The sequence below is a fragment of the Plecotus auritus genome (genome assembly GCF_963455305.1).
Source record: "Plecotus auritus genome assembly, chromosome: 7".
Taxonomy (NCBI): Eukaryota; Metazoa; Chordata; class Mammalia; order Chiroptera; family Vespertilionidae; genus Plecotus; species Plecotus auritus.
Genome location: NC_137774.1, coordinates 45,191,685 through 45,217,198, shown reverse-complemented (window position 1 = coordinate 45,217,198; position 25,514 = coordinate 45,191,685). Strand labels below are relative to the sequence as shown.

At 43.1% G+C, this 25,514-nt stretch overlaps 1 protein-coding gene across 1 annotated transcript in view; it reads right to left on the bottom strand.

The window, feature by feature from the left end:
- DNAH2 (dynein axonemal heavy chain 2) overlaps positions 1–24,693 on the bottom strand; it is a gene marked incomplete at its 5' end in the record, with an annotated part of 112,796 nt that extends 88,103 nt beyond the window's left edge. Inside the window, 13 exons of the mRNA XM_080677382.1 lie at positions 2,774–2,956; positions 3,228–3,357; positions 3,791–3,996; positions 4,339–4,426; positions 5,130–5,287; positions 5,913–6,104; positions 7,037–7,275; positions 7,443–7,553; positions 8,112–8,340; positions 15,026–15,196; positions 20,202–20,263; positions 20,681–20,686; positions 24,456–24,693. Coding sequence (XP_080533508.1) covers positions 2,774–2,956; positions 3,228–3,357; positions 3,791–3,996; positions 4,339–4,426; positions 5,130–5,287; positions 5,913–6,104; positions 7,037–7,275; positions 7,443–7,553; positions 8,112–8,340; positions 15,026–15,196; positions 20,202–20,263; positions 20,681–20,686; positions 24,456–24,693 — 2,013 coding nt within the window. The remainder of the gene's footprint in view (positions 1–2,773; positions 2,957–3,227; positions 3,358–3,790; positions 3,997–4,338; positions 4,427–5,129; positions 5,288–5,912; positions 6,105–7,036; positions 7,276–7,442; positions 7,554–8,111; positions 8,341–15,025; positions 15,197–20,201; positions 20,264–20,680; positions 20,687–24,455) is intronic.
- Between the last annotated feature and the right edge of the window lie 821 nt (positions 24,694–25,514).

Sequence of the window (25,514 nt, the reverse complement as noted above, 5' to 3'; positions counted from 1 at the left end):
TTTCCCCCTCATAGCTCCCCTCCACCCAGTTCCCACCCCACCCTCTACCCTTACCCCCCCCACTGTCCTCATCCATAGGTGTACAATTTTTGTCCAGTCTCTTCCCGCACCCCTCACACCCCTTTACCCCTGAGGATTGTCAGTCCACTCCCTTTCTATGCCCCTGATTCTATTATATTCACCAGTTTATTCTGCTCATCAGATTTTTTATTCACTTGATTTTTAGATTCACTTGTTGATAGATATGTATTTGTTGTTCATAATTTTTATCTTTACCTTTTTCTTCTTCTTCCTCTTCTTAAAGAATACCTTTCAGCATTTCATATAATACTGGTTTGGCGGTAATGAACTCCTTTAGCTTTTTCTTATCTGTGAAGCTTTTTATCTGACCTTCAATTCTGAATGATAGCTTTGCTGGGTAGAGTAATCTTGGTTGTAGGTTCTTGCTGTTCATCACTTTGAATATTTCTTGCCACTCCCATCTGGCCTGCATAGTTTCTGTTGAGAAATCAGCTGACAATCGTATGGGTGCTCCCTTGTAGGTAACTAACTGTTTTTCTCTTGCTGCTTTTAATATTCTCTCTTTGTCTTTTGCTCTTGGCATTTTAATTATGATGTGTCTTGGTGTGGTCCTCTTTGAATTCCTTTTGTTTGGGGTTCTGTGCACTTCTTGGACTTGTAAGTCTATTTCTTTCACCAGGTGGGGTGAGTTTTCTGTCATTATTTCTTCAAGTAGGTTTTCAGTATCTTGCTCTCTCTCTTCTTCTGGCACCCCTATAATTCGGATGTTGGTACGCTTGAAGTTGTCCCAGAGGCTCCTTACACTATCTTCATATTTTTGGATTCTTTTTGCTTTTTGCTTTTCCGGTTGGGTGTTTTTTGCTTCTTTGTATTTCAAGTCTTTGACTTGATTCTTGCGATCCTCTAGTCTGCTGTTGGATCTCTATATATTATTTTTTATTTCAGTCAGTGTATGCTTAATTTCTAGTTGGTCCTTTTTCATATCCTCGAGAGTCTCACTAAATTTATTGGCCTTTTCTAGAAAATTCTTGAAAAACCTCATAACCGTGGTTTTGAACTCTATATCCAGTCGTTTGTTTTCCTCCATTTCTTTCATTTGTGATCTGTTTCTTTGTCTCCGCATTTTTGCTGCTTCCCTGAGTTGATAGAGTGGCTTTGTGTGCTAGGTGTCCTATAGGGCCCAGTGGCTCAGCCTCCCCAGTTACCTGAGGTGGACCCTCTTGGTGCACCCCTTTGTGGGCTGTGTGCACAGTCTTGTTGTAGTTAAGCCTTGATTGTTATTGGTTTCATTGGGAGGAATTGACCTCCAGGCCAATTGGCTGTGAGAATCAGCTGTGTCTACGATGGGAGAACTTCTGTGCTGGAGACACCCTTATGAGGCAAGACTTACTTCAGTGGGGCTTTGGTGCTCACTGAGTCTGCCCCCTGACTGTGTCCCTTAGGATCTGAGGAGTTGTAATCTGGATGGTCCTACTCTGACCCCTGGGTACACTGGCTCTTGGATCTCCAAGGAGGTGCTAATTTAGCCTCTGCCTGAGACCACCCAGAAGGAGCTGCAAAGAGATCTACAGATTCCTCTTCTTTCTTTGGGTTTTGGAGGTGCCCAGATGAGGCCCAGCTGTGAAACAATGCAAGCTGCTGCAGGACCTTGGGCCTTCTTTTGGATGTTCTGGGTCTCATTGACTCAGCTGCAGTTAGTTAGGTAAGTTTAGTTTTCAAAGGACCAGGCCATTCTTATGCAAAAGCCTCTGTGAACAGCTTGGATGGGGTGGAATCTCAGGGTGGAGCAAACAGCAATGGCTTCCCGTCAGCCCTGCTCTAAGAGGCACCCGGGTCTCAGTGTCTCTCGGTAATTGCTGCAAGCACCTCTGAGAGAAAGCCGCCCTCGAGTTCCGCCCGCTGCCAGACAGTCCAGTTTCTCCCCATATGAGTCTGGGTCCCCAGAGTCTCGCCCGGAACTGGAGTTCAGAGCAGTTGGGAGCTTTTGTCTCCCTCCCGCTTGAAAAAGACAACAGTGTACTCAGTTGCCAGCCCCCTCTGCGAGCGCACGCCTCCGTACCTCTGCTTTTTCTTCCGCAGCTCCCCTGAGTCTTTGTGTGCTTTTCTCTTTCCTTCTAGTTGTAAAATTTCCACTCAGCCAACCTTCCTGTGGTTCTGGATGATGTCCGTTCTGTCTTTTAGTTGTAGTTTTGAACTTGTTGTGCCAGGCAGCAGTTCAGGTGTTTACCTATGCCACCATCTTGGTTTTCTCCTGAGCCCACTACTTCTTAAGAAGCTTCCAATTGTCTGTAAGCTGCCTTATTCTCTCCCAGAATCAATTAGATGATGGCAGGTAGATAGCTTCAGCCTTATATTCCCCAAAAGTTTAAGTTTTATTTTTTTTCTGTTTCTTTGTGCCTATTCTTCTAGGGAGACAGGCAGGCCCTTTAAGCGTCTCACCTATCCAGTTCTCTGGATTTTGAGGTCGTATTACTCTTCTGGTGGCCCAGCTTCTCCGATGCTGGCCCCATTCCTCCTCTCCACCTTGATAGAAATGCCCATGTTCTACCAACCAGACTCACCATTGCTGCAAATCCAAGGCCATGGTCTGCGTCACATGGAGCTGCATCTGCCACTCCCCTGGGTAGACTTAGTCTCTGGTCATGAAAACTCTCTAGGGAATTTCTGGACAGGTCCCTCCCAGTATGTGGCACGGCCTGCAAACTCTACCTGCAAACGTGAGGACACGTTTTAGCAAAGTTCAGGCACTTACATTCATGACCCTGTCGATGCGACGCCGCAGGATCCGCACCCAGGTTGCCTGTCCAGAATACTGGGCCATGTAGGGCTCCAGATATGGCCATTTCTTGTTCAGTTCACGGTTCACGAGGGCCAGTTCACTATTAAACAACATGTAGAGATCCACTGCCTTCTTGTCATATGTTCGCTTGATAGCCTAACGGAGAAGAGATAGAAGTTGACAATATGTCCTGGGGATATGGGTTCCTCCAGTTACCCATCCTAGAGGAAAGCTACATCCTGCTGTGGGGGTCACACTCCTTAATGATCTGGAAACCAGGGGCACAGAAGGAAGAAAAGAGACAATTGCAATTTAGGACACGGGAAAGAGCATGAATGGAGGTGGGGTGCTGTCTGGAAGGCTCATGAGGAACTGATGGAAAGCATAAGACAACTAGGGGTGGAGGAAGCAGGCAGGGCAGTGACACCTCACGGGTTGCCAGCCTGTGGAAGGTATCCAGCAGCAGCACTCCATGCTCTACGTCTCGAACTAACTCGAAGGCAGAGGTGATCAAGTTCTGGGTCATCACCTCCAGGTCCTTGACTCCAGCACGGAAACTGCATCATCAGAGAGGCATGTTGAAAGGTGGGTGCCTTTGCCTGCCCCCAAGTACACCCCCTGAGTAAGAATCCTGTGTTATGTACTAAGTGCTTTACATGCATTAATCGACTTATTCCTTAAAACAAGGCAATGAGATAGGTTCTATCATTAACCTTAGTTCATCGACGAGGGAACAGAGGCTCTAACTGGTAGAGTGACTTGCCCAGTCGCATATCTAGCATGCGGCGGAACTGGGCTACAAGCCCCAAAAGGCTAACTCTGGAACCTTTCATCTCAGCCAACACTCCTTCCTTGCGTTCAATCCTGGCTTCCTTTCCCTGATCTGTCACCTTCACACTTTCCTTTGTACACTCTCACCACTCCTCTTAATCTTGGCTCCCCTGGCCTCCCTTTCCTTCTCTGTGCAGAGTCAGCCTGTGGTTCTCTCACCGATTGTAGTCTTCATGCCAAGAAGTGTTCTTGACATCCAGGATGCCCCCGCGAACAGCTCGCAACATATGCAGATTTTTATAAAAAATATCCTCAATCTCAAGCAAGTTCCGTGTTATCTGGGGCCCTTGGACACCAAAGAAGCAAGGAAGGGGACCTTGCTTGCCATCCTCCCAGCGGGCAAAATGGTACTGACAGTCACATACCTAAAAAGAAGTCAACATGAGAATTCCTGCTCTCCTTTCTGAACTTGTAAGTCCTGTACCCTTTGATTTAGCTTAAAATGTCTAAAAACTAAGGAGGATCAACCAGATGAAAGGGTCTAGTAGGATGGATTTCAGCTGCAGAATGGAATATGAGATACTAAGGCAGTGATAGCAGGCAAAAATATAAAAGGATGGGGTGGTGGTAGGGCACACAGGGACGCAGGAGGAGGCAAAGAGGTTAAGTTCTATGTTTAGCATCTTCCCCAGCTCCCCAACTTCTGGATGGGAATTCTGGAGTGTCTGCTCTTAGCTTTGATTCTCCTCCCCTCATAGTCTTCCCACCTCAATAAGGTCCTTGCAGCGTTGCACAAAAGCATCAACCTGAGCAAATATGCTGGTCTGGTCTAGGACCCAGCCCCGATTGGAGAACCTGTGTTAGGAGAGAGATGGACCAAATCAAAAAGCAGGAACACTAGATACCAACTTGCCTATGCAAAGCTAGAACTGGGTTCCTGGGTTCAGGGGGAGACTTAGAAATGAGACCCCAAGAAGCAACTTTCCTGAACCCTGAGAGAGAAAATGCAAGGTGAGAATTAATAAAGAGGGGACAAAGTGCCTCAGTTCTAGGAAAGGGTGCATACATAATGGAATTTCAGACTTTAGGGCCAAGAAAGGAGGAAAAGGCCAGGAAGGACTTTTGGAATCAGGGAGAAGAGGTGACTAGAGTGGAGAAAAAACCTAGGCTTAGGGGCCAGAATATCTGTATCCAGAGAGAAAACCTGGATCCGTGTAGAAACTCACAGGTCTAGAGAAATATAATCCATAGACTTAAAAAAATAAGTGCAAGTGAAAGAAGTCAGAATCTACTCTCTACAGCAGGAGTGGAGAACGTCCAGCCGGCGGGCTGTATAAGGCCCAAGGAATCATTTGATCTGGCCCTGCCAAGGCAACCGTAGGCAGGACTCAAAATTCAATAAATCTAGGAGTTGTTTTCACAGCAACATAAATTGATTTTAATTAATGATATTAGTAAATGATATTATAAGTATCTTAAAGGCCCTTGGGAGAAAAAAAGGTTGCTCTACAGGAATGAAGGGGGGAATATACAGAATGTTAGAGGAGACACATCGTACTGGGTATGCATTTGCACAGCCCGCAGGTAATGGTCTTTCCAGGCATGACAACAGGAAATGCAGCCTTGTAGGTCCTCCTTGCTAGAAGAGACATATCCCTCAAAGATTCGGTCCAGGGAGATGGCATGACAGCATAAGCGGATGATCTCATTGCTCATCTGCAGAAGGAGTCCCAACGGCCTCAGTTCACAGATTTAGTTGCACCCACTCCCTTCTCTGAATCTCCCTGATGTGCCTCACGTCTCAGCCTCCTACTTCCTGATTTGACCCATCTTGCCTAAGTCCTCCACTGCTGGTGAACAGCCCCTCTGGTTTCACCCTCCTCCCTGCCTCAGCCCACCTCACAGCTGCACTGCCTAGCCAGCATTCAGCATTTTCCCACACTTCAGTTCTGTCACCCCAGATAAAATGTGCCAGGTCCTGCTCCTCAAAAGCCAGTGTTCCTTCCTAAACCTACCTCTCGCCCACAGCAACTTCTGTCTTTGGAAATGGGAAGAAGAGGGTCTTCCCCTCCTGTAAACTCAGCCTGGGAGTCTGTCCTTCCTGCCTCCCTCTCCTCTTCTCCATCAACTCCTCTTCTCAAAGCTCCTCTTACCACCTAGGCTGCTTCTATATGGAAGCAAAATGTCCAGCCTAGGCCCTAACTCTAAGAGCATCACTACCATTGATGACGCAGGCATAAGCCTTTGGTCCCTGACCTGAAGGGTGGTCGTTACTGTCTCTTCACCATAGATCTTCTGTTAAAGGAATTCCACCTCCTTCAGGAAATCTGAAGACACATACCTTTCGGAAGAGGGAGGTCAGTCTCTCCCGAGTGTTGTAGTGGGGAGAGTTGACCCAGATAATTCGGATGAGACTGATCAACTTAGGAAGTTTATTAGAGATGTCCTTAGGCCGCATGAAGGCCAATTCCTGGTAAGGTTCCTTCAGGATTGACAAAAAAGTCAGGTTTGACTGTGCTTGACAAGAGCCATCCTGATAGGACAGAGAAACCAGAAGTAGACTTATCCACGGGAAAGAACTGGTTGAAAGCAAGCACTTTTATCCATCTGAACCCCATCCTGACTTGCCTTCACTGAGAAGCATTTCCAATTAACCCAACCCTGGTACTAATCATTTCAGGTCTCTGCAGCCCTTGGGTCCAATATTGACTTTTATTCATTTACCAGTTTCTACAAAAGTATTTTAGGTCTTTGCTCATGTGTGAGTCTCTTCTTGCCCACTGGACAGAGAGTTACCCAAACTTGGGCTTTTTGTCTATTCCTCTAGTTTCTCCAGTTAAACTCAGCACTCTGCACAAAGTAGATAATAGCTGTTGATCAACTAACCAGACATCACTCCCATTTATCCCCATAGTTTTTACCATAGTTCCCCTCACTGCCCTGTTCTCAACCAGGATTTTAGACTTCTCCACCTGGCTGTGGCTCAATTCCCTTAATACCTAGCTTAAAATTCCACCTAGGGGAAGAAGTCTTCTATCTCCATATTCTACAGATTACGTTGATCTTCTGTGTCCCCAGTGCTCACATAATCAGCTTGCCACACTATATTAAATTTAGTTTTAAGTGTTTATCTTATAGCTCTCTTGGCTGAGCCATATGTTACCTAGTAATCCTATTTTGTGTAAGTCTTATGTTCTCGACTGGATTGTAGGGGTTGGGTTCATAGAGGGTACTCAATGTATTTTTGTTGATTAACTAGTTGTCTCCTTAACTAAACTACAAGCTCTTTGGGACCATCCTTTTGTTCTACTACTTTTATACTCTCCCACAAATACAAGTCCAAACACTGGGTTGGTCTACCTTTATTGTGGATGATTACAATGGCTCCCTCATCTTAGCACCCTATATTGTCCCAAGCACTGTCTACTTTCTGCTAAGCCTCCATCCTTTGATCCACCCACAAACCTGGATCTGCTGGGCCAGTTTCATAAAGGGTGTCAAGTAGGATGACTTGGCAAGGTGCAGAATGGACTCGATGTGTTTCACTCCCTCCTTCACCAGCTGTGAACTGATGCCAGACAGATCCATGCATCGGTTGCGCCAGAACTCAATCTCCTCCAAGGGACCTAGGTTTTCTCCTGTCTCCACAGTCTCCTGGGCGCTGAGCACCTCCTTTATCTGCCGGGTCCAGTGGATCATGGAGGCTTCAGGGGAGAATACAAAATCTCTTCATTGATTTACACTGCTCCCAGTTATGTCCTCCCCCCTGCCCCCTGCAAAGCCCTCCAAACCCAACTCCTTTCTCACCATCTGGACTGCCCCCTTTCCTCCCCCTAGGGTCCCCAACATGCTGGCAATGCCAGCCACTCACTCTCTAGCCGCTGCACCAGCTCTTTGTCCCTAAACACCACCTCAGGCTTCATGTTCATGGCCTCTGCGGGGATGTAGAGAACAGTGTGCCCCTCCAGTTTGTACCGAGTATCTACGGAAAGGATAAGACCATAGAACTTCACAAACAGGAGTGAGTTTATGTCACCCAGTTCCAATCCTGTTTGATGATCTGGGGCCCAAGAAGTATACATGCATTTCAGGAGAGCAGGCAGAAGAAACTGATATCTATATATCTCAAGGAAAAAATAACAGAAGGCAAGAAGAAAACTTCACTGAGGTATAAGAAGAAAACTTCACTGAGGTATAATAAGAGATTGTCATAAAACAAGGTCAAAGATCCATGCCCTCAACACTCTCTTCTATATTTGCACACCCTCTTTGCCCCCACAGCATCTACATTTCCCCCTACCCCACAGGTACTCTTGGAAATTTCCAATTGTAAGTTTGAGCAGGTCTGGCTAACCATTCTACAGCAGAAATCTGTATATGGATTGGAAGACACATTCTGTAGCTGGTTTCACTCATTCAACAAACACATACTGAGTACCTACTCTGTGCCAAGCAACATAGGTGCTCAGGATGACTCTCTGACCTGCCTCATCAGCTCTACTGTTGGTGGGGCATTAGGCACTCAAGCCTTTCTGCTCACCTGTCAGGCAGGCCAAGAACCTGTGCAGATGAGAAGCAAAATGATTTCTAATGCTCTCAGGCCAGCTGGTGTTTGTAAAGATCTGAGGGGCATAGACACCACTGAGGAGGCGAAGCAGGGCTGGGATGTAGGCACCCCGCACTGTCCCAAACTGCACAGTCGTCTCAAAGTTCTGTGGAGTGATGGAAACCGGTGCTTGGCGAATGAAGTACACAATTTGGTTCTGGGTCTGCATGAAAGACAGTGAAAGATCAGACTTCAGTCACCAGGCCCAGCCTGATGCCCAAAGGAATCTGAGGTTCCAGTCATGAAAGCCTGGTTGAGTTCTTAGTAATGTTTCCTTAGCACATCCTGGCCCTTCTCTAAATGTAAGTGTCATGAGGTGCTCGTGACACTTACATTATATTTTTAGGGACATAATAGAGTCCACACCCAGAGATGTAGGGAGGAAATGCAGAGAGCATACTTTGAGGATAGGGACTGTATAGTATGTCCAACTTGGCTCCAGAACCTACCAGAGTGACTAGTTCATATTAGTTGCTCAATAAATGTTGGATGGATGGATGGACAGATCGATAGATGGAATGAAAAGAATAGAATAAATAAAGCACTTTCAGATATAGGAAAAGCAGAAAGGAAAAAGACTGGAAGAAATAGACAATTGTCTAGGATTTTCCATTTCCGTTACATACACTTTTCTGATAATTTTTCACTTATCCTTCAATTTTGTTTATGATGAGTCTTTTTTGTTGTTTGCATTTAGAAATTTATAACTTTCATGTAGTCAAAACTTTTTAAAGTTTCTGACTTCTACATGCTTAGAAAGTTCATTTCCACCTGAAGATCAGATTTACCTTTTTTTCCCCCTTTAGTGTTTTCTTAACTACTCTTCATAATTTAATATTTTTTAATTTTAACTGATTTGAGAGGAAAGGAGAGGGAAGCATCAATTTGTTGTTCCACTTATTTATGCATTCTTTTGTTGCTTCTTGTATGTGTCCTGACCAGAGATCAAACCCGCAACCTTGGTGTATGGGGATGACACTCTGACCAACTGAGTTACTAGGCCAGGCACAATTTAAGTTGTAAAACTGAAAATAAAGCATAAATGAGAAATTAATAATTACCCATCTTCCCACTACTCAGAATTAAAGTTTGACATTTTGTGTCTTTTTGTTAAACAGTAAAGTTGCTGTTTATTTATTTTTTAATCTTCACCAGAAGGTATTTTTTCTATTGATTTTTAGAGAGTGGAAGGGAGGGGTTTGGAGAAGAGAGAGAGAGAGAGAGAAACGCCGATGTGAGAGAGACACGCCGATGTGAGAGAGACATATTGATTGTTTGCCTCCCACACTTGCCAGGACTGGAGACCCGGGAACAAACCTGCAACCCTTCAACCCTTCGGTGCAAGGACCAACACTTCAACCACTGAGCCACACCAGCCAGGGTTCTGTGTCTATTTTTTAAAAAGCTCAACTACTATTATTTTTGTTAAGTAATTTGTTAATTATAAATAACTGAAATAATGCATAAAGTTAAACAATGCTTAAAATTAAAATGTCATCTGAAATTCCACCACCCAGACAATGCTGTTAACACTGGGAACAAGCAGTATTCCAAACATCTTCCTATAGGTATATAACATAGAAAAATAAAATAGTTATTTCAAAATAGGATCATGTTACTTTTAAAGGTATTAAATTTAATTTAATAATGTGAATATAATAAAGGAACTGATCATCTTTAGATAAGTCTTTCTTTACCTATAAGAGAGATTTCTTCATAAAAGACCTCTTACTAAGGTTATGAGAGATTATAAAAAATAGTTTAGTTTTCTCACTATCTTTCTATTTTAAATTCTATTGACTTATGCTTTGAAAGATAAGAACATTGACATTCTCATACTCCCTCTCATTTTCTCACCACTTTGCAATTTTTGTTACAGTATTATTTTTACCTTGTCCAAGTTGATAACATTCACATTTTATAGCATAACCATAATTCCCATGCTTATTTAGTATTAGTTCTTTACTTAAATGAACTGAATGTTCATAGATTCTCTATTCCTGAGTTCTTTATTTGGTTTATTTCTTAATGAACTAAGTTTTTGTTGATGACATCATTTTTGTTTTTTTATTTTTTTTTTATTTATTTTTTTTTAATATATTTTATTGATTTTTTACAGAGAGGAAGGAAGAGGGATAGATAGTCAGAAACATCGATGAGAGAGAAACATCGATCAGCTGCCTCCTGCACACCTCCCACTGGGGATGTGCCCGCAACCAAGTTACATGCCCTTGACCGGAATCGAACCTGGGACCTTTCAGTCCGCAGGCTGACGCTCTATCCACTGAGCCAAACCGGTTTTGGCCATTTTTGTTTTTTTAAAAGAGGGTTCTTTGGGTGGTTTTTTTCTTTTTTCTGTGGGTTTTTTATCTTTTCTGATTTTACTTTTTGCTCTATTTATCAAGTATTCAATGGTAATAAATTTTAAGGATGTTTCAATTGGCCATCTTAACCCAGGAGAACATAATTAAGTCTGTGACCTATTTAGAATGTATTTCAACATGCTAAATATATTTTTTCAGCTATACTGAGGCATATTTGATAAATAAAAGTTGTATGCATATAAGGTATGCAACTTGATGTTTTGATATGTCTACACATTGTGAAATGATCACCACAATCAAGCTAATTAACATGTTCATCATCTCACATAATTACCATTTTATTTTTTTATATTTTATTTTTTTGGTTAGAACACTTAAGATTTGCCCTCTTAGCCCTGGCCAGGTAGCTCAGTTGGTTAGAGCGTTATCCCCAATACGCCAAGGTTGCAGGTTTGATCCCAAGTCAGAGCACATACAAGAATCAACCAATGAATGCATGAATAAGTGGAACAACAAATCAATGTTTTGATCTCTTTCTCTAAAAATAAAAGAAAAATTAAGAGAAAATATTTGCTTTCTTAGCAAAATTCAAGTACACAATACAGTATTATTAGCCATAGTTACCATGCTGTATACTAGATCTTGAAACTCTGTACCCTCCCCCCAGTTTTATTTTGATATAATTGACCTATAACATTAGTTTAAGTGTATAACATAATGATTTAATATATAAACTTATTGCAAAATGACTATCATAAGTTTAGTTAACATCCATCATCTCACAGTCACAAATTTTCTTATTATGAGAACTTTTAAGATCTATTTGCTTAACTTTCAAATATACAATACAGTATTATTAATTATAGGCACCATGCTATACATTATATCCCCAAAACTTACTTATCTTATACTTGGAAATTGGTACTATTGACCATTTTCACCCATTTTCCCCATTCCCCCCCTCCTGACTCTGGCAACTACCAATCTGTAATCTGTTTCAATGAGTTCGGTTTTCCCCCTAGATTCCACATTTAAATGAGATTATATATTTGTCTTTGTCTGACTTATTTCACTTAGCATAATGCCGTTCAGGCCCATCCATATTGTTGCAAATGGCACAATTTTCCTTCTTCCTCGTTGCTGAATAATATTCCAGTGTGTGTATGCTTGTATGAATCCTATATAATAAAAGGCTAATATGCAAATCGACCAAACAGCTGAACAACTGGTCACTATGATGCACACTGACCACCAGGGGGAAGATGCTCAATGCAGGAGCTGCCTCTGGTGGTCAGTGAGCTCCCACAGGGGGAGCACTGCTCAGCCAGAAGCCAGGCTCACGGTTGGCAAGCACAGCACAGCAGTGGGAGCCTCTCCCACCTCCACAGCAGTCGGACATCCCCCAAGGGCTCCCAAACTGTGATAGGGCACAGGCTGGGCTGAGGGATCCCCCCGACAAGTGCACAAATTTTGTGCACTGGGCCTCTAGTATACTAGTATATATATCATCCATCAGTGTTCGCTTAGGCTCTCTCCATGTCTTAGCTATTATAAATAACTAGAGGCCTGGTGCATGATATTCGTGCACTGGGGGAGTGTCCCTCAGCCCAGCCTGCACCCTCTCCAATCTGGGACCCCACGGGGGATGTCTGACTGCCGGATCCTGTGGAATCGGGCCTAAACTAGCAGTCAGACATCCCTCTCACAGTCTGGGACTGCTGGCTCCCAACCACTCGCCTGCCTGCCTGTCAGATTGCCCCTAACCCAGCCTTGGGCAAACTACGGCCCGCGGGCCGGATCCGGCTGTTCTATCCGGTTCTCTTGCTCTCCCTTCCACTCCTTTACTTTGAATTTATATTAGTTCACACAAACACTCCATCCATGCTTTTGTTCCAGCCCTCCGGTCCAGTTTAAGAACCCATTGTGGCCCTCGAGTCAAAAAGTTTGCCCACCCCTGCCCTAACCACTTCTGCCTGCCAGCCTGATCACCCCCTAACCACTCCCCTGCCAGCCTGATCGACACCTAACTGCTCCCCTGCCGACCCGATTGCCCCCAACTGCCCTCCCCTGCAGGCCTGGTCCCCCCCAACTGCCCTCCCTCCCGTGCAGGCCTGCTCACCCCCAACTGCCCTCCCTCCCCTACTGGCCTGGTCACCCCTAACTGCCCTTCCCTGCTGTCCTGATTGTCCACAACTGCCCTCCCCTGTTGGCCATCTTGTGGCGACCATCTTGTGACCACATGGGGGTGGCCATCTTGTGCAAGGACATTATGGTCAATTTGCATATTACCTCTTTATAATATAGAATGCTACAATAAACATGAGGGTTCCAATATCACTTTGAGATACTGATTTCATTTCCTTCATATATACTCAAAAGAGGAACGCTGGATCATATGGTAGTTCTATTTTAAATTTTTTGAGGAAATTCATACTATTTTCCATAGTGGCTGCACCAATTTACATTCCCAACGACAATGCATAAGGGTTCCCTTTTTTCACATCTTCATGCACATTTGTTATTTCTTGTCTTTTTATTATATCCATTCTAAAAGGTGTGAGGTGATGGTGGTTTTGATATTCATTTCCAAATGATTAGTGATGTTGAGCATCTTTTCATGTACCTGTTGGCCATTTGTTTGCCTTCTTTGGAAAAACTTTTCAATTCTTCTGCCCATATCTTAGATTGTCATTTTACTATTGAGTTATAGGAGTTCTTCATATTTTTTGGATAATAACCTCTTAACTGATTTATGATTTGCAAATATTTTCTCCTACCATAGGTTTTCTTTTCATATTGCTGTTTTTCTTTACTGTGCAGAAGCTTTTCAGTTTGATGTAGTTCCACTTGTTTATTTTTGCTTTTATGGCCTTTGTTTTTGGTGTCAGAAACCTTGTCCTATTTGACCAATATTTCCACATTTCCCCCTCCCTTCAGCTAAGGAGATCTTTTTATTTCTTTTTTTTTAATGTTTTTATTGATTTCAGAGAAAGTGAGGGAGAAAGATAGAAACATCAATGATGAGAGAGAATCATTGATCAGCTGCCTCCTACATACACTCTATTAGGGATAGAGCCCGCAACCTAGGCATGTACCCTGACAAGGAATTGAACCAGTGACTTCCTGGTTCATGGGTCGACGCTCAACCTCTGAGCCACTGACAGGGCAGCTAAGTAGACCTTTTAATGGAAAAATGTTGTTTTTCATGTTTCCCAATTCCATTCATTGAATGATTCATCCTTCCCCACAGATTTTAAATGCCATTTTTGTAGAAAATGCTTACATATATGATTGTGTATTTTCTATGTTTCTTTACTGTAGCTTATATAATATATATTCCTGCCCCAGTACAACTGTTTTGAATTACTGTAGCTTAATAAAAGATTTTCATTTTTACAAGTCTCCTCCAATACTTTTCCTTCATCATTTTGTAATATTCATGCATTTTTCTGGATATATTTTTAAATCCTTTACACAAGGTATCTAAGGACTGTGGCACTTTGATTGGATTGCATTAAAATAGTACATTTTTAGATGGAATGATCTTAATATAATATTAAAATTCCCACTCAGAAACAGGGTATACCTCACCATATCCAAATCTTCTTTAATGGCCTGCAGTAAAGGTGTTTTCTTTCATATAAATACTACATATATTTTGCAAATTTTTGTCCCTTTTGTGAATAAAATATTTTTTCATCATGTTTTGTAGCTGATTATTGCCAATATATAAGGAAAATCAATAGCCTGTGTTTACATTTAATATGTTTCACAAATTGTGTCATTGTACAGGATCATGCTCATCTTCATTATCACTGTTATTTTTGTATGTGTACTGGCAATAACAGCAAAGCAATAGCCTTTTTCTTTTCCAACATTTCAAAAATTTTCAAGCATATAACAAAGTTAAAAGAATTTTATAATAATGACCTGTACACCTACCACCCAGATTCTACCACTAACATTTTACTATATGTCTTTTAACTGTCTCCCTACCTGTGGTTTACCCTTCACTAATGTATCCCCCACCTTGTTGAAATACTTATATATCTAATCCATGGACGCCTTCGATATGTCCCTCTAGGATAGAAGCCAAATTCTTTGCATAACATACAAGTGCCTTCACAAGCTAACCCCAACCTGAGTATCATCTCCCACAACTCCTCTTTTCTTTGCACATAAAGTGGTCTTTACTTACACAGCTCTTACCCAGCCTCCATGAAATCCTACTTACTCTCCATCCCCAACTCAAATTATCATCTCCATCACCAAGCCTTGCCAGCATTCCACTGGCCACATTAGTTGCTCCCATAAAGTTCCTATAAAGTTTTGCTCATGCATCATAATCTTTTGTAAATACTTCTTATGTGTCTGTCTTTCCCACTAGACCACGAGATCATCAAAAGCAAAAGCCTGCTTCATTCCTCTCTGTGGCAACAGTACTTGAGCACAGATGACAGAGATCCGTGGAACCCTCAGCTCCCTGGAAGACCACCGTGGAATCTGAGGAAGCAGAGTACCCACCTGTATAGGCATGCCCATTTCTAGCTTCAGTCCCAAATAAGGGTCAATGAAGACGGTAAGGATGGGCTCTGTCGGGTCCTGGGCAAAGTGTTCCAGAATGGCATCATGCTCCACTGTCCATTTGGCATCCGCCAGTCCTGTCAGCACAGTCCGAGACAGGAAAAGGGGCTTCTACAGAAGGAAAGCAGAGAGCCAAAAAAGATACAGCTGTTAGGATGAGTCATTTCTCCCATCCACAATCACATGTGAGGACACAGAAAATGAGAGAAGTCAGACAGGACCAGAATAGTGAAGAGAAAGCTGAGAATGAACTGACTGATAGGTTTCACGCTTTTGATGAAATAAGACAGTAAGATTCTCTTGCCTCTATAAGTAAAGATAGAATGGACTGTAGAGGAAAACCAAGGGTTTTCTTAGTTTCATTTCAAAGAAGGTTATCCTTCCTTGAGATCTTTTCTTCCCAAGATATTTCATTTATGCCTGTGGTTGTAAAAATACATTATCAAGCAACTCTCAACCTCAAAGTCAAACTAAATTAAGGGAACATGTAGGACATTAGCCTAAATCAACCAATTAGAAGTATGGAGATGACAAGCTGGAAAAAGGATAAGGGTACAAGAGCAATTTCTTCATGATGCAGTAGCCTCCTCAAAATACTGAAATAAGTATGAAATACTGGGTAAAAGTCAATTGGCATAACAGTGAGGAAGAGGTGAGGACAAAAGACTAGAAAACACCAAAGAACAAATCAATTAGATGAAAAAGAATCTGTAATTGATGACTAGAAAAAAATTAATTTGTAGAACTTTACTAAATAAATTAAGGACACAAAGATATACAGATATTGTGGAGTGAACTTGAGAAGCCACCCTGTCCTTCTCCCATATTCCTGGAATATGAGAGGGCATCTCTTTTATTTAAAGTTTCCAGGTTAGCCCTAGCTGGTTTGGCCCAGTGGATGGAGCGTCGACCTGCATACTGAAGGGTCCCAGGTTCCATCCCATCAAGGGCACATGCCCAGGTTGCAGGCTTGATCCCCAGTAGGGGGCGAGCAGGAGACAGCTGATCAATGATTCTCTCTCATCATTGATGTCTCTCTCTCTCTCCCCCTCTTCCTTCTTCTCTGAAGTCAATAAAAATATTTTAAACATAATAATAATAATAATAATAATAATAATAAAGTTTCCAAGTCAAGGAAACTTAGACAGTGACCTAAAATCTTCCCTATATTATTAATCACCTGTATGCCATAAATGTCTGTAGACACAAGCGGCAGACCTTTTTTAATTAAATTCAAAATATCGTGGCAGTTAAATGGTTAAGACACAGATGAATCAGTGAGAAAAACACTAAGACCGTGATAATAAATGGACAAAAGGATGTAAACTGGCACGGCATGCCATAACAAAGAAAAATATGAAAAAATGTTCAATTTCAGTTGAAATCAAAGAAATACAAATAAAAATGGCAAAGATATATCATTTACTGCCTATCATTTTTTTAAAATCCTTGCTAAATTGATAACACCCAGGCCTGGAAAGGGTTTGTTACTAGTGTGAGGACAAAAGGTGCAATGCATTTGGAAAACAGCTTGGCATTATGTATTAAACTAGAGGCCCAGTGCACAAATCCGTACACCAGTGGTGTCCCTCAGCCTGGCCTGCAGGATCAGGTCAAAACCCTCTCTCCAACATCCCCAAGGGGTCCCAGATTGTGAAAGAGCACAGGCCAGGCTGAGGGACCCCACTGGTACACGATCGGGGTCAGGGAGGAATGCGGGATGTTGGCCAGCCGGGGAGGGACCACAGGAGGACTCCAGGGCGTGTCCAGCCTATCTCACTCAGTCCCGATTGGCCGAACCCCAGCAGCAAGCTAACCTACTGGTCAGAGCATTGGCCCCCTCGTGGTCAGTGCACATCATAGCGACTGGTCAACCGGTAGGCTATCTGGCCCCTGGTGATCAGTGCACGTCATAGTGAGCGGTTGAGCAGCCTTAGCATATCATTAGCATATTACACTTAGCATATTAGGCTTTTATTATATAGGATTATTAGAAATGTTCTACCCTGGCCGGTTTTGCCCAGTGGATAGACCAGTGGCCTGCAGACTGCAGAGTCTGCAGAGTCCAGGGCTCAATTCCAGTCAAGGGCACATACCCAGGTTGTGGGTTCCATCCTCAGTAGGGGGGATGGAGGAGGCAGCCAATCAATGATTCTCTCTCATCATTGATGTTCCTATCCTCTCTGAAATCAATAAATATATATTTTAAAAAAAGAAATGTTCTTTACTCTTTGATTCAGTCATTCCATACATAGGAATCTGAAGGAAATATTAAGTATTTCAAAGTGTGCTAGTTTTACTTATAATATTCATCACATTATTATGAGAGCAAAAAAATTAGAAATGGCAAAATGTCCAAGTGTCATGATTTAACTATGGCACATACATCTAATCAAGAACTATACTGCCATTTTAAAAAACAAAAATAATAAAATGGTGCTTACAAAAATTATATTATAGCAAGGCTCATGTGACTCAGTGTTTGAGTGTTGACCTATGAACCAGGAGGTCACAGTTTGATTCCTGGTCAGGGCACATACCAGGGTTTCAGGCTTGGTCCCCAGTAGGGGGCGTGCAGGAGGCAGCTGATCAATGATTCTCTCTCATCATTGATGTTTCTCTCTCTCTCTCCCTCTCCCTTGCTCTCTGAAATTAGTAAAAACATTTTAAAGTATATTATAACTAGAGGCCCAGTGCATGAAATACATGCACAGGTAGGGTCCCTAGGCCTGGCCTGTGATCAGGGCCGATTGGAGCCTTCCAGTTGCCAGCCAGGGCCTTCTTTCATTCTGCACTACCCCCTGGTGGTCAGCACACATCATAGCAAGCAATCAGTATCCCGGTCAAACTCCCGTGGGGACAATTTCCATATTAGGCTTTTATATATATAGATAACATGAAAAATGATAAAATGTTTTGTGAAAAAGCGTAATAAAAAGTATAATATAGCCGAAACCGGTTTGGCTCAGTGGATAGAGCGTCGGCCTGCGGACTGAAGGGTCCCGGGTTCGATTCCGGTCAAGGGCATGTACCTTGGTTGCAGGCACATCCCCAGTGGGAGGTGTGCAGGAGGCAGCTGATCGATGATTCTCTCTCATCAATGTTTCTAGCTCTCTATCCCTCTCTTCCTCTCTGTAAAATATCAATAAAATATATTTTTTTTAAAAAAGTATAATATATGGTACAGTTAGGATTATTTTATTTTTTGTTAATTCTCATCCAAAAATATTTTTCCCATTGATTTTTTAATATATGTTTTTATTGATTTCAGAGAGGAAGGGAGAGGGAGAGAAAGGAACAGAAACATCAATGATGAGCCCTAACTCGTTTGGCTCAGTGGACAAAAGGGTCCTGGGTTCAATTCCAGTCAAGGGCATGTACCTTGGTTGCAGACTGTTCCCTGGCCCAGGCCCTGGTCATGGCTCGTGCAGGAGGCAACCAATCAATGTGTCTCTCTCACATCAATGTTTCTCTCTGTCTTTCCCTTTCTCTTCCACTCTTCCTAAAAATCAATGGAAAAATATCCTCGGGTGAGAATTAACAACAACAAAACAAACAAACAAAAAAACATCAATGATGAGAGAGAATCATTGATCAGCTGCCTCCTGCACACCTCTCACTGGAGATGGAGCCCACAACCTGGGCATGCACCCTGACTGGGAATCAAACTGTGACCCCCTGGTTCATAGGTCAATGCTCAACCACTGAGCCACACTGGCTAAGCTCCATTGATTTTTTTTTAAGAGAGTGAAAAGGAGTGGGGAGAGAGAGAAGGAGAGAAAGAGAGAGAAACATCGATGTGAGAGACACATTGGTCGGTTGCCTCCCACACGTGCCCTGACCGGGGCTGAGGATCCAATCTGCAACCCTTGACCAGGAACTTAACCCTTCAGTGCACAGGCTGACACTCTAATCATTGAGAAATACCAGCCAGAGCCAGTTAGGATCCTTTTTTTATTTTTATTTATTTTTTAAAATATATTTTTATTGATTTCAGAGAGGAAGGGAGAGGGAGAGAGAGAGAGAAACATCAATGATGAGAGAATCATTGATCGGCTGCCTCCTGCATGCCCCACACTGGGGATTGAGCCCACAACCTGGGCATGTACCCTTGACCGTAATCGAACCAGGCCCTTTCAGATAGTGGGTCAACACTCTACCCATTGAGCCAAACCTAGAGCTAGGATCATTTTAAAAAAAACAAAACTCACAAACCTATACACGGAAAGAAAAGACACGTACCAAAGTATTAACACTGACTGTGTTTAGGCTGTCATAATATGACTTTTATTTTTCCTTTCTTTGTTTTACTTTTCTGTACCTTCCAATGTTTTTTTTAATGAGTAGTTATTACTTTTCTCTCATTTACAAAAAATTTCAAGGTCACCGCTCCATTCTTCTAACCCAAGTATCTATAGCTAGGCTCTGATACAACTTGGAAATAAAGGAGTAGGCGTTACTTAGTGCCAATTTCTAAAAGTGCTTGAAGTGGCTTCTGTAAATTATTTTGCCAAAGGAGAAAACTGAAAAAAAGGAAAAAAGAGAATGTCTTAGAAATGATTATCCAATTAGCATTGGCCAGGTGGTTCAGTTGGTTACCTAGGTTGCTGGCTCGCCTGCTCACTCCATGTAAGGGAAGCAACCAATTGATATCTCTCTCTCTCTCTCTCTCTCTCTCTCTCTCTCTCTCTCTCTCTCTCTCTCTCTCCCTCTCTTTCTAAAAAAATCAATAAAAACATCCTCGAGTGAGGATTAAAAAAAAAAAGACATTAGTATCCAATTAGGACAATATCTGCACAGCTTCTTCAATTTGTTCAGAAGTTCACTCATACAATTGATAAAGCTTGTCGACCTTTTACCCAAGGTGGGGAGACAAGGAAGGGACAGCTAAGAGATCCGTTCCTCACTTAAAACCCTCTTCTTCTGGAGGGGTGATGGCATAGGTAACTTTGGCCTTTACTTAGTGAACTGAATCTATGGTGAGTAGGTTACCAGTAGAAGATATAGAAGGAATTGACAGACTGAAGAGAATTCCTTAGACACCATGCTACAACTAGTCTTTTGATTCACCATTTGTTGGAGAGGAATATTTGTCTCAAGGAAAACCTAAACTTACCACATCCACCTCAAGCTCCTGTAATTCTTCTTTCTGTACTTCAGGTTTCTCCAACACTGGCTCTGGGAAGAATAAAGATTCAAAAATGAAAGCATTCCTTAAAAAGTTAAACATAGTCACCATACGACCCAGCAATTTCACTTCTAGGTATATACCCAAGAGAATTGGAAGCTGGTCCTCAAGTAGACATTTGTATGCCAATGTTCATAGCAGCACTATTCACAGTAGCCAAAGGTGGAAACAACCCAGGTGTCCATCAACAAGTGAATGGATAAAAAACAAATTGTGGTGAAATATTACTCAACCATAAAAAAAAAAAGAATGAAGTTCTGCTACAATTCTACACCATGGATGAACCTTGAAAACACTAGGCCAAGTGAAAGAAGCCAGTCAAAAAAGACCACACATTGTATAATTCCATTTATATGAAATGTCCAACACAGGCAAATCCATAGAGACAGAAAGTAATTAGTGGTTACCAGTATCTGAGGGGGAAAGGGAAATAGGGAGTGACTACTAAAAGGCTAGGTCTGATGCAACTTAGAAGTAAAGATGTAGGGGTCATCTGGTACCAATTTCTCAGGCTTAAAGCGGCTTATTGGGGGTGGGATGAAAATGCTCAGAAATTACATAGTGGTGAGGGTTGCACAACTTTGTGAATATACCAGAAATTGTTGAATACTTCAAAGGAGTGAATTTCATATAAGTGAATTATATCTCAATTTATACCAAGTGGCTTTTCTTTTAAAAAGCTGACTGGGGCTGGGGAGTGGGGTGGGGAGGTCGGGGGAGGCAGGGGAATAAGTGCAGTCAGTACTAAGTGGATATTCTAAGCATTCAGCTTCTGGCCTTCCATTCTTCTCCCAATCCTCTTCTCATGTAGGGAAGTTGGATTCCACAGAAATCGGCCCCTCTCCAAACAACCAGGTTGCTGGGTACTCATTTCTGCCACACTCACTCTGGAACCCCTCAAAACCCAGAAGGGTGTTTCTCTTCTGATCTCTCCTGACCCAGGTGTACTTCCTGATCTGTTACTTAAACAGGAGCCTGAGGTAAAATTGGTGGGTTTCCCATCTCCCATGGCTGAAAGGAGGAAGGAACAACGAGATGGAACCAAAAGACTTTGGAAAACACAACACTCCAACTTCCAGAAAGAAAAACTAAGAGGGGAGTGAGACACAGAAGCCAAGGACAGAAATCATGAAAAGGGATGGAGTAGATGATTCCAAGAGCTTTTTGGTAGATGGGACAGGTGACCGAGAAATCCACCGCCCTTTGAGAAAACTGAGGGCATTCAAGATTTCAGACAGGAACTAGGCCAGGGGAGGGAGACTGGGACAATATTAAGAGTGAACTGGTTTTGCCCAGCCAGCATGGCTCAGTGGTTGAGCGTAGGATCTACAAACCAGGAAGTCATGGTTCGATTCCTGGTCAGGGCACATGACAGGATTTTGGGCTCCATCCCTAGTGTGGTGCATGCAAGAGGCAGCCAATCAATGATTCTCTCTCATCATTGATGTTTCTATCTCTCTCTCCCTCTCCCTTCCTCTCTGAAATCAATAAAAATATTTTTTTTAATTTTTTAAAGAGTCAACTATAACAATTTATATAAAGTCTAAATCATGCAATGCAATGCTAGTATATGATGTTCATGGATACACACAGTGAAAATTTTCAGAAACACCAACTCAGGATAGTGGTGACCTCTGGAAAAAGAGAGAAGGGCTTGGGGTGGGAAAGCATAGGGATTTCCTTGTTGCTATCACTATTTATTCTTACATTGGGTGATGGATACATGAGTGTTCATTATATTATGCTCTATACTTTTTCTGAAATACAGGTCAACAATCCCTTATCCAAAACCCTTGAGGTCAAGCATATTTCATAATTTAGAATTGTAACATAATATGATATGTAATACCCCCACCCTCCAGCGGGCTCTGGAACAGCACTGCACAATCAAATTTTTAATATCAGTAGTATTTCTTCAGTAAAACATGTGAAAATTTATAACACGTGGTTTAATGGACTAGTAAATATGTCATGTCAGTTTAGGTTATGTTTTACCACCAAACAAGTTTGGATGCCAAACTCTGGGGGGAAAACTTTTAGTTCTTAGGGCTTTTTAAAATTACAGATTAGGAACCTGTATTACTTCTTTTTTAAAAAATATGTTTTTATTGATTTCAGAGAGAGGAAGGAAGAGGGAGAGAGGAATGGAAACCTCAATGATGAGAAAGAATCATTGATGGATCTGCTGCCTCCTGCACGCCCCCCACTGAGGATAGAGCCCGAAACCTGGGCATGTACCCTGACCCGGAATCAAACCAGTGACCTCCTGGTTCGTAAGTCAATGTTCAACCACTGAGCCACACCAGCTGGGTTTGTACTACTTCTTTTCTTAATGAGGAGCACTTAAGAATGCAAAGGATGTCAATACACACCTCAAAAGGGTGTTTGCTCACCATCCTTTTCCAAGAAGTGTTTTCAGCCCTGTCTTAGCTTGTACAGCAAAATCCCACAGGCTGGGTGGCTTATAAACAGCAGAAATTTGTTTCTCAGTGTGGAGGCTGGAAGTCTTAGATCAGGGTGCCAGCATGATCGAGGAAGGGCCCTCTTCCCAGTCACAGACTTCTCATTGTGTCTTCACATAGTGGAAGGAGGCAAGTGAGCTCTCTGGAGCCACTTTTATAAGGCACTAATCTCATTCATAACAGTTCCAACCTCGTCATTCAAGCACCTCCCAAAGGCCCACCCACCAGCACCATCACATTGGGCATTGGGATTTCAGCACATGAGTTTTAGGGGGACACAAACATTCAGACCCCTCTGTCTCTAAAGATTATGGGGATTAATGTTCATCTCAGGGCTACCATGGAGACCCAAGTCTTCTCTGAACCTCCCTCAGGGTTATGCGTCAGCTGAAAAACTGCACATCCAACTCTAAAAAGGCCTACAGCCAAGGTAGTCAGAGATCCTTGGGTTTGGTGGTCAGTGCTTTCATTTAGAAGCTCTTTCTCTTCCTATCCTGGAGGATTCTCCAAATTGAACATCACTGCTTTCTCTCCTCCCCCAGCCTACTCCTGGTACCCAGCTTCTAGGAGCCAGTCCCATTTCAAAATGCTTTCAAGAGACCTCAGAAGAAAAAAATTTTGCACATTTCTAATCTCTGGATCCTAGGCAAGGCCCTATGGCCCTTTCTCCCTTGCTCACCCTTAATCTATCAACCTTTAATATGAAAAGGAATTTTATTTCTCTCCATCTTGAGGCTGCTAGCAGTGTAGAGAAGCCCCAGATAGTCTGGCTGGCATGGCTCAGTGGTTGAATGTCGACCTATGAACCAGGAGGTCACGGTCAACCTGGTCAGGACACATGCCCCGGTTGTGGGCTCGATCCCCAGTGTGGGGCATGCAGGAAGCAGCCTATCAATGATTCTCTCTCATCATTGATGTTTCTATCTTTCTCTCTCCCTCTCCCTTCCTCTCTGAAATCAATAAAATTATATTTTTTAAAAAATATTTTTTAAGGAAGCCCCAGGTAAAAGGAAAGGACTATCTTTGCTCACAGTCAGATCTACAATGGCCTGTGCCCTAGGAACAGCCCAGTGACAGCAACAGCTACCAAAATCCTTCCCACCCTATCGGTCCCAGCTCATTTTACAGGGAAAGAACCCCTCAGATCAAAGCACAGGAGGCAGCCTCTTTAAACTCGTTTCTCTCTCAGTCTAGACCTCCAGCTTCTTTTCCTGTGGCCCTGAACCTGAACCTCCTTAGTCAGCCAAGGCCCTGCCGAAATGAGAGTGGAGATACAAGAACCTCAAACAGATGGGGAAAGCATCAGTCAGGCTTAGGATTCAAAGGGTGGCAAAGCAGACTGTCTCCATGGTGATGGGCTTAATGGGAGAAAAACATTATTTGTTTTGCCACCCAGGGTGAAAATGGGAAAAAGGAAGAGATTAAACCCTCTCCAGTGGGGTAGAAGCAACCATGAACACTTGAATAAGGAGGAAGAGGCTAAAATAAAGGATTGGCTGGTGAGCTCCTGGTACACTGGGGGACATTTTTAAGGCAGAAAGAAGAAGCATAAGGCTCTGCAGGAGGAAAATACACAAAAAAGGGACCCATCGGCAGGCCTGAGATTCTACTAACCCCCCTGCTTCTTACCCAAAAACAATAGAACCTGCTTGTTCCCCAGCCCTAAGAACCTCCTGAATATTAATATTCTCCCTCCAATCCCCTGGCAGCATGTACCCACCAGGCTTCTCCTTGAGATGCTTCGGCTCTGGCTTTGGCTGTGGCTCCGGCTCCGGCTCGGGCTCGGGCTCAGGCTCTAGCTCGGGCTCTGGCTCCCGGCCCAGCTCCAGCTCCGGCCCCGGCTCACTGTCAGGCTGGGTGGCCTCCCCAGGCTCTGTGGCCAGAGCAGCCTGAGCAGCTCGCTTGCGGGCATTCCTCCTACCACCCACCTTCCGCTTCTTCTCAGCTTTGCTGGACATCACGTCGCCAAAACCTGCAGACGCACAGGAAACTGGGAGTCCACAAGCAAACCCACCGCAGCCCAGGCACCTGAGACTCGCAGTCCCTGCTCCATTAACCACAGGGGCCTTGCAGTCCTCACTCCGTCCCCGGGGATACCCCACTTTCTTCAGAGCATTGGGTTAAAAATCAATGTGATCCCTCAAGGCATTAAGAATATGGAAGTTAAAGATGGTGGCCCAACAGACACCCCATTAATGAGGGTTAAGGAACTCCCCACCCTGCCCAGAAGTATGAGACACCCCATTAATGAGGGTTTAGGAACTCCCCACCCTGCCCAGAAGTATGAGAATGTAGATAATCAGGAAAAGGTATACCAAGCTGAGGTGTGGTTACACACCCTCAACCACTCTATCCCTCAGAGACATGGTTGAGTGAGAGAAGACCCAGGGAAGGGAAGACTGTCCCCAGGTTCCCCAACCTTTGTCACTGTATCAAATCAATGAAGCAAACCAATACGATTTTCCTATGTATCTCCTTTCCTCCCAAGTTACCCTTGGAAAGGGGAGGGGGAAATGGGAAAATACTCCTCCTGCTCAAACTAAAATCTGCAACTTCTTTAAACAAAGAAAAACCATATTTACAACGTCTCATTAGCTTTCAACTCCTGAGGGGTAGGAACCCTGTTTTGCGTGTACTGGAAAGGTCTCAGCATATCTGGCTGAGTAACTGAGCTGACTGGTCATGAAAACCAAGATCACTTGATTCCAAATGTCCTGAGAACAGACTGGAAGAAGGAAGGACAAGTCACCCACCACTGAATTTCTAATTGTGTATGGGG